The following is an 8,955-nucleotide window of genomic DNA, read 5'->3' as shown; positions in this document are numbered from 1 at the left end:
CAGGAATGCACTATTATGCCTCATGTTGCAAAGCAAGGCCAAGCACTGCAAGTGACAGTAGAAGACTCCTGTAGTGCTTTCACTCTGCCTGCTGCAGCGGTCCCCCTCTTTTGTCAATTAGCAATCCACCCAGCACTGCACACTGCTGTGCATGGCGTGGGAGCAGACGTGCTTGATAAATGAAGTTGTTTGCAAGCTTGTTTGCAAATCCTTCTACTTCAGAAAATACTGCAAAAAGCATAAAGAGGAAAGAGACTAGATGGTGTAAAGTTAATCTCTCACTGACAGTAAAGCTAACCAGGACAGGATTCCTTTCCCCTGCTCAACTGAAAATGTATGTTTAAGTTTTTTGATCTGTTCAGTCAAAACAAAGAGCAGGTTGGGGACACTTATGGGGACAGTGTGTCACAGTACTGCACTCTAAGTTACTGGACAGCAAATGGTTTACCTTGATGAGCTGATTGTTCTTCACATAATGCAAAGTGTTTGATCTGTTGCCACCAGCAACAACAGGGGGGTAGGCCAAGATGTCAGCACCACGAGCCCGGCACTCGAATTCAAACTGGAATACCAATTCAGAGAGGGGGGGACTTAGTGTCAACTCAGGTAATTAACTGCCCTGAGGCTATTATAATTCTGGTTCGACAGCTGTTTTCTTAATTTGTAGAACACATAAGTATTCACTACTGAAGCATATTCACTAAATGAAAGCAGCCTGGAAGGTTTTCCAACAACTGGAGGTAAAAATACAGAACTATCCAGTTTTCAAGAGAGTGTTTTAAACCTGCATCTGGTGTCATGGAAGCTCTTTCTGGTGCAAGCTGTTCAGTACTGTATAAAAATTCAGTATGTGGTCATAAGTCCAAGTGAGGATTTGCTCTCACACAAAGTAATGCTCTTAGTTCCCAGACAACTTTGTGAATTTTCAAAGATCCTAAATATCAGCATGACAACAGTCATGTTTTGCTGTTGTCTTTTAAAATTACAAAGTACCAGCATATTTACAGCAGTATATAATTTCATGATTCTGTTGAACCAAGGTTTGAAAAGCATTCACTACCTTGATATCTGAGGGGGAAAAAAACCACATAAAAAGGCACTGTAAGCCTCAAGATCTTTACCCTTCTGGAGTGATAAAGCTGACAAAAGCATGGAAATCAAGAAACTTACATCTATAAAGACCCTTTATATTTAGTAGTAGTATGTAGTAGTAGTAAAGTATGTTTTACGATTGTGATCTGGAGTTAAAAAAATTATCTGTAAGATACACTGTAATTAAAATAATTTTCTTCACAAGTCAGTACTGCTGCTTCATGCCATGTCAGCACAGGCCCATCTATGTCACAACAGAGGGTCAAATCTGGCTGCTGTTTCTCAAACAGGCATCTGACTGGAATTCTCTATAGAATTCCTTAAAAAATGTGCTGACCAATTAGTCTGTATTTTGTAACTGAGAGGCGTCTACACTAGTTCCCGATAGCCGCGGCAATCTGATGTAGTAAGAGGCTGGAGTCAAGAGGAGCAGCCTTTACAAACAGATGTTATAACTACTTAAATCCTGTACAATAGAACTGCATTATAAAATAAGATAGAAGCTATCTCTCATTGTTTAGCAGGTTTTGTATTTAAATACAGTAGAAAAATACATCAATAGCAGATACACTTAGACAACTACTGTGCTTCTTCAGTAACGGTACAGGAACTACAGCTGAAGAATTCCTCATGCTGACTTCCCTGCACATCCTAGGAATCTCAAGGGTTGCATGAAGGAGAAATGTGCTACAGTGGGAGGCACATTACAGAGATCTGACAGTTCTAGTTTCCTGGAGGGATAAGCAACATCCAGCCTTTCTATCTCATCTCCAGCCATTAAGTACTCACCTTTGCATACAGAAAGGCTTCATCCACTGGGGATTTGCTGGCAAACATTGTCTCTATGAAGGCCTGTGAAAAACAAGGGCTGTTCAGTTAGCAAAGAAGCCTGAACTTGAGAGAAGTTACTTTTTTGTTTTATGTGGTGTCTTTTGAGGAAGGCCTAAAATCAGGTTGCCCAGAACACAAGAACCAGAGGCAGCCACAAATGCAGAGTGCAGTCAAAACTAGAACCAATTAAGCTGTTTCCTGTGAAACTGTATTTTGGGGCTGATTGCCTCTATTGTTTGAAAATGGATTAGAGGATTGAAGCTGACCACATGGCTTGGTATTTTACAAGTTGTCTCACCTATGGATTTCTCACATATAATAGGAGTGCACTATGCACCTTTTCTTTCAGTGAAGGCCAAGCTGTGCCTTTTTTCTACTTGGCTATTTTAATAATATTCACAAAAATTGCATTTGAGGCTATCTGTCAGATCTGTTTAAAATTGGCCAATGAGTTCAAAAGATTTTTATGGGGTAAGGGGAAATTTGGAAAAATACACAGGCCATGTGTTCCCAAAAATCCCATTTCCTCAAAAACAACAGGATAAATGGGAAAGAAAATGGTTTTGGGAAGGAGAGAAGTTGGGAAGAGAGTAAAGAGTCTACCCCCTGTTCCTGAATAGATACTGCTTTTAAACTATTCTAACTGGTGCTGGTTTTTCTTCATTGGAGTTACACTAATCAAGAGAACCTGGCAGACCAAGTAGTCTTCCTATTTCTCCTTGCCTTGTGGAGGGAGCTGAGCCCAGCCAATGGTTGAGACACAGTAGTTCCATAACAGACTAGACCAAAGCTATCCCTCCAATCCATGTCACCCCATCAACAACCCTCTCCCCTTTCTTCTTGAAAGGAAGGCACCAGTTCATCTCAAGAACACGTGCCCCCATACCTCTGCTGTCATCCGTCCAGCTATCTTCATCCTTTCAATCTCTGCAGGAGATTTGACCAGCCGAAGGTTTTGCACTAGATGTCTGATGCCCTGGATGTGGTTTTTGTTCCGAGCTTTTATCTCAGCCAGGGGCTCCATGTAGTCAGAGTGCAGACCTGTATGCACTGGTTTTGTCAAGTCATACCAAACAATGTTTGACTCACCTGGAATACAAAACAAAAGCTGACATAGATGGAAAGAAAGGTAGAAATGTCCTCCCCATACTGAACAAACTCACTCCCACTAAACTACACCTGTTGACCTATTTGAGAAGTTAATTTCCTCTGAATCTGAACTTACAGACTGCATAGACACTTCCACTGTCTCAGATTACTAGCAATCTCTTCCAAAATCTGGAAGATCACCTATGCATAGCATGTAGATTTGACAAATCCCTATTTCCATGCAAATACTGGATATTATGGCCATCACTGAATAGACGTATCTTGCACAGATCCACACAGAGTTTGTGTATCAAAGTTGCGCTTGTGTTAGCCAAGTCGACACTGCACTGTTGCATGTTCTGAATTGTTCTCTCATTTTGCCTGTCCTGCCTAATGCCATAAGACTAATTTTATCTTCCACCCTTTGCATGAAATCAGGGTTATTATCAACTACACTTAAGAATATCTTTTTGGAAAAACTGCTTATTTCAACCACTCAGAGAAGATGAGCTTAATGGGCACAAACATATTTACCTATGTGGAACTTTAGAACAAGAGAGCATCTGCACTCTCCCCACAGGAGTGTTTTAAATGGGAATGAGTAGAAAAGCCATGATGAGTCACAGCTGAGGTCCATCTAGGCCCTCCTTTGGTGACAGTAGCCTTTGGTGACAGGTGCTTGCAAAACATCTCTAGGAAACTGGGCATTTATGAAAGAGTATTTAATGTAGCACATCTTCCCCACTTCTGGTTACTTCATCTCAGGGCTCCGTCTTCATAATGGTGATTAACTGCTTTTCACGGAGGTCTCCCCCACAGAACAAAAAACTGAGAAACCATTTTTACTTCTGATATTCCAAATCTTCCATGATCTGTAACTTAAAACTTAAAAGGTGTCAAAACCTGCCATCTGATGATTTTATACGGTGTTCCTTTTGTTTGTACATTACAAAAACCAGCAACTAATCATTCCTACTCATCCTCTCTCTGCTTTCCATACCCTATACATCTCTCATACCTTTCCCTCCATTTTCTCTTTTTCAAACTGAGCAGGTTTGCCCAGCATGCCCCTCACACACACTCTGTACTTTTTATTATCCTTATTTGCCCTTTCTGTGACTATTCCATTTTCAAAGTATACTTTTTTGGAACAAAATAACAAGAATCCCAGCTGGTATTTGAGACTCCAACATTCACTCCATTTATCTGTGTAATCCCCCAAGCACTAGCCCTGTTTATATTGTCATAAACCTTCAGCTTCATTTTAGAATGCATTTAAGTACACCCTAGATTATAAATATTGAGGCTACATGGTGATGTTAGATGCTGAAGAACACATCTAAATGGCAGTAAGGTTTGTATTTCAAGAATAAGTTAACACACAGCTAGAGAAGGTGAGTAGAATAACAACCTCCCTGTGTGGATCGTTTCCCAAGTTTATTACAAATAAAATACCTTCAAGTTCCTTATGCTTCATGTGGTTCTGGTGCTGTCAGTAAAAAGATATGACTAAAACAGCAGCACAGTTTGCAATGCTCTCTTGTTTATCCTGTCCCTTGCATTTCATGGATGTATACACTGGCATTCACATGGATACAAAAGAAATTCAGAGGGGAGGAAAAACTATTATTTTCAAAACTACATTTCCATGGGTGACCCTCAAGAAGCTAACAAGAGCCTCCAACTGTCTTTGTCATACCCCCTGCACCTCCTCAAGTGCATGACAGTGTTGAATTGGTGTCACAGACCACCTTCCAGACCCTGCAAAGCACGTCTCATCCCCTCCTTATGTTGTTACCTTTCAGCTTGGTCACCAAATGCCTGAACTCCTCCATGGTGTAAGCTTCATCCACTCCTGTGAGAGCAATTGCCCCATCCGTACCTGATCTGGGCCCATCCCACAGCTCTCGGCTTGGATCTCTCCGGGGCACAAAGAGAATGGATTTGTGGGAGGGCAGTGCTTTGCCAGGAATGCTCTGCAGCACCAGGATGCTGTCAGGCTCCTGGAACCCACAGAGGTACAGGAAGTTAGTGTCCTGGTGGAAGACATAGGGGATGTCATTGGTCATGTAGTACGTGGGGTTGGATAGCAGAATCACTGTGTGGTCCAACCCATCCCAGCCATGGGCTTCCTTCTGGATCAACGCCATCAGTTTGTGTCGGCGAAGAGCATATTCTACCTGTGACAATCCAGGGGTTACCTCTCCTAAGAAAACAAAACAAATCATATTGAGAAATTTGAGGCACTTGTGATATTTTATTAGTCACGTCTGATTCCTGTGTGCTCCCTGATGCCTTTCATATGCATGACTTCATCACGATCCCTTGTTAGCCTTTCTGTTGCTCTCTCAAGCATCACTTCAGCTTCCCTCCCTACAGCACATCCTCACTCAATCTGCTCCTCCATCATGCAAAGACAGAAATGTATTTTAACAAATCACATTTTCTGATATGGATTTCTGTGGAAAAGCAGAAATCACAGAATCCGGTTGATCTATACAAAGATCCAAAATGGACGTTTGGGGAAGGGGCAAAGCAAACCAGACTTTGCTGGGAACTGATGGGTTTTATGGCATCTGGACATTGAACAGAAGATTACCTCCTGAGGTTGAGCATTAATTTCTTCAGATAAAGATAGAATGTCTACTCAAATACACACTAAGTCAACTCATAAAAGTAACTAGTTCTAAACCATAAGGGGTGGATTGAATGTTAGAGATACTGGGAGATCAGGTTGTAACATAGAGAGTGCAGAGTCTAATCAGTCACAAGATTCCCAGCAGAAAGAAACCACGAACTGGCTGGTGGCAGATTCTGATTAAGAGAAGGAATCTTCTCCAGGATATATGTAGCTTTTCTCAATAATTAACGATTGGGATTTTTCCAAAGTTAAATACTACATTTCTAAGGACTCTAACTAAACAAATGATCGCGTAGATTAAAGTGCATTTTAAATTGCTCTCGTCATGAAGGATATGAAGTACAGCGATCAAGATACTCACCAAAACCAGAATGAAGTTGAAAGAACAACCCACAACAGCTTAAGTATGTATTTTTAAAAATGTGAAACTCCTTAACTGTGATTTAAATTAATACTTAATCAGTACTTTGGCTAATAAGCTATTTCAACATAGATCGCATTTTCGTGCTGTTAACTTTCTACTTTTGTAATCTGTCCTTCCTCTTTAATGTATTTTGCAGTGACAAGTCAAGAATAAAAGCTGAAACTGGACTTGTACGGTAAGTGGATCCTTGCATGGGTGGGGCGGGAAGGGGAAGTTCTATCCAGAATGCTTTTCCTTGACAAAGTAGAGTTTAAGAAAATTATGTTATATTTGCAGTAAACTTTACAACTTTTCAACAACATACATCCCCAAAGACTACGTGATGTAAATGTCTATTTTTTTTTAACAAACAGAACCAAAACCAAAACAAAGTCACAAAACTTGTTTTACTCTGTAGATCTAGAAATGAAGTTTAGAAACTGCAAAAGGGTGGAACATGGGAACCTCATTTATCTTCCAACTGTGAGACCTGTAAATCCTCTTTGTCTTAAAGGTATTTGCTTTTTAAAACAGTAAGTGCAATGAAACTATGTAATACTATTTTAAGTAAAACACCACTCCTTTAATACATGAAAAATTACTATAGGCAAGGAAAATTCACCTCCAGTGTTTCAGCCATGAGTACTTTCAAAGTGCTGGCCTCACTTACTGTGAGCTGTTAATCACTGCCCTGAGCAACCTGATCTAATATTGATGTTAGCCCAGCTTTGATTAACTTCCTGAAACCTCTTCTGACCTGAATTATTCTACAATTAACTACAGAAGTGTATGGGTATATATTTATCTGTTCTCCCTGTATACCTGTCTATGGAAAAATAACATAGAACCAGAATGTTTTTCTGGACATACTCTTGAATGTATTTTACTTTCAATTATTTTTTTAGATTTAATCACTGTTATCTCATACCTACATGCTCATTTTCACTAATCTCATAACTGCACCACCTCAGCTTCTCTTTCATCAGTACCTTCTAATTTTATAGCCACAAGTGTCTTTTTTTCCTTCTTTTCCTCACAGCTTGAACACTTTTCTAAAGGAAGCACGTTCTTTAGACAAGTGGTGTCCAACTCTCAGCAAGTCTCTCCCTGGTCTCCTTTTCTGCATGACATCTTTATTTTGTGACTCACAGGACACCAGATATAAAATAATCTGGCAGTTTTACTTCCACAAAGGACTCTCCCTTAATATAAATTGTATTTGCAGGACAATGAGCTCCCAAGGTGCCACTACCATGAAAGATCTACAGTGCTGAAATCAGTGACACAAACACTCTATGAGAAAAAGGTGAAAAGCTAACTCATGAAGCCTATTTTTGGAATCAGTATCATCTCAGACAAGGAAATTAAGTACTAAATATAATTACTAATGAGGTTAATCATAAACAGCTCAAATCATGGACACCTTTACGATGCAGCAAATCAATACTCTGTCCTAGACACCTCAGAAAAATAGAGGCAAGAAAGAATATCAACAACTGGCTCATGCAGGGCCTGAACCTAACCTGGTTTGAGAAGGTGTGGGTGTGTGAAGGGGCTGGGCTGGCCCAAATACCGGTTTGGAATCTTCTTCTGCTGGGCAGGCTGGATGGAAAATCTTCGGAGGACACATGACTGGCAAACTAGAAGAAAAAAAATGCACCATGTCAAGGTAAAAGACCTTTTCAGTTAGCAAACTGCAGAATTATATTTCAGTCATCTGACTCTTAGTAGCATTAATTCACTTCATACAACATTAAATATCCCTCCTTACCTTCTCTATTTGTTGTGTGCCACAATAGCTGTTAAACAACGTGCACACAACACAACTAATGGTGAAAGAGTTGTAAAACAGAAAGAAATGAACATATGCTAAACCTGACAATCCAGCAAGAAAACCCAGAAAGTTACGTCAGTTTGCACATGCCCTATGCTCTCCCTCCTTTGCTTCCCTCAACCACTGCAGGACTTGAAGCACACCTGTGTATCATCTTTCTTGATTACAGCTTCAAAAAAAGCCCATCCATACTGAACAATTACACAGTTTTCAAGGCCTTTCCAGTTTTTTTTTTTGTTTTTGATAATGCCACAAAGAAACCATTGCATAACACAGGTTTATACAGCAATGCAATTTTTTCCTCCATTAAATATGCTCACGATTCCCTATTTATGTATTTAGCTCACTTGACAGTAGCAATAGCCAAATTGAAAACAGTTCCTCGTACAGCTATGTATCCTACTTCCAAATCCACACACAGCCAAAGCATAGCATGCATTTGGGAGCAGGGGGGTATGCACAGTAAAACAAAAGCTTAAATTAATTATGATTGCTGCAAACTTTACCAACTTTGGAATTACCAACCACAACTTTCTGTAGCTGAAGGACTGCTTGTGCTGATGTTTTGGAAACTGGTTCTCTTCTATGTCCCTTGCCACGTGCCTAGTGCAATTCACGCTGCCATAGCACGGCAGGGAACTGTTGGAACAAATTATAATCAAACTCTTCACTCGCCTAAGTAAGTACAACACAGGCTGCAGAGCTGCCTGCCTTCCAGGGAGCTGAGGCTCGGAGAACAGATGGACTACCTCTGTGGGAGCCAGGCTGATTAGCCGCTAATTGAAGATTACTTTTGCACGGCAACCGATAGCCCTAACAGAGCACTGGCAGTGAGTGTGACGACTGACTGGACCAACAGCCCGGAGATGCAGGCAGTGAAACAGAACCACAGCTTGTTGTGCAGTTTGGAAACGGAGCATTTTCACTGTTTCTCTCTACCTACACAGATAAGACAACGCGGCATCTTGCAACCAGACAAAAGAACGCGACAGACGCTAAATAAAGCAGTGTTTTGAGGACAGCAAGGCGGTTTCCACATCGTTGCTTTATTTTTCAAATCAGCCG

At 40.6% G+C, this 8,955-nt stretch overlaps 1 protein-coding gene across 1 annotated transcript in view; it reads right to left on the bottom strand.

Annotated features, from left to right (window-relative positions):
• Positions 1 to 7,697, bottom strand: part of XPNPEP3 (X-prolyl aminopeptidase (aminopeptidase P) 3, putative) — a 13,816-nt gene extending 6,119 nt beyond the window's left edge. The window contains exons 1-5 of the mRNA XM_009996348.1: positions 7,580 to 7,697; positions 4,811 to 5,218; positions 2,810 to 3,012; positions 1,882 to 1,944; positions 449 to 562 (exon numbers count right to left, since the gene is read on the bottom strand). Coding sequence (XP_009994650.1) covers positions 449 to 562; positions 1,882 to 1,944; positions 2,810 to 3,012; positions 4,811 to 5,162 — 732 coding nt within the window. The 5' untranslated portion in view covers positions 5,163 to 5,218; positions 7,580 to 7,697. The remainder of the gene's footprint in view (positions 1 to 448; positions 563 to 1,881; positions 1,945 to 2,809; positions 3,013 to 4,810; positions 5,219 to 7,579) is intronic.
• Positions 7,698 to 8,955: the final 1,258 nt, after the last annotated feature.

Source organism: Chaetura pelagica, unplaced genomic scaffold, assembly GCF_000747805.2.
Source record: "Chaetura pelagica isolate M959 unplaced genomic scaffold, ChaPel_1.0 scaffold414, whole genome shotgun sequence".
NCBI lineage: Eukaryota > Metazoa > Chordata > Aves > Apodiformes > Apodidae > Chaetura > Chaetura pelagica.
Note: the sequence above shows the minus strand (reverse complement) of the source record. Positions and strands in the feature narration are given on the sequence as shown.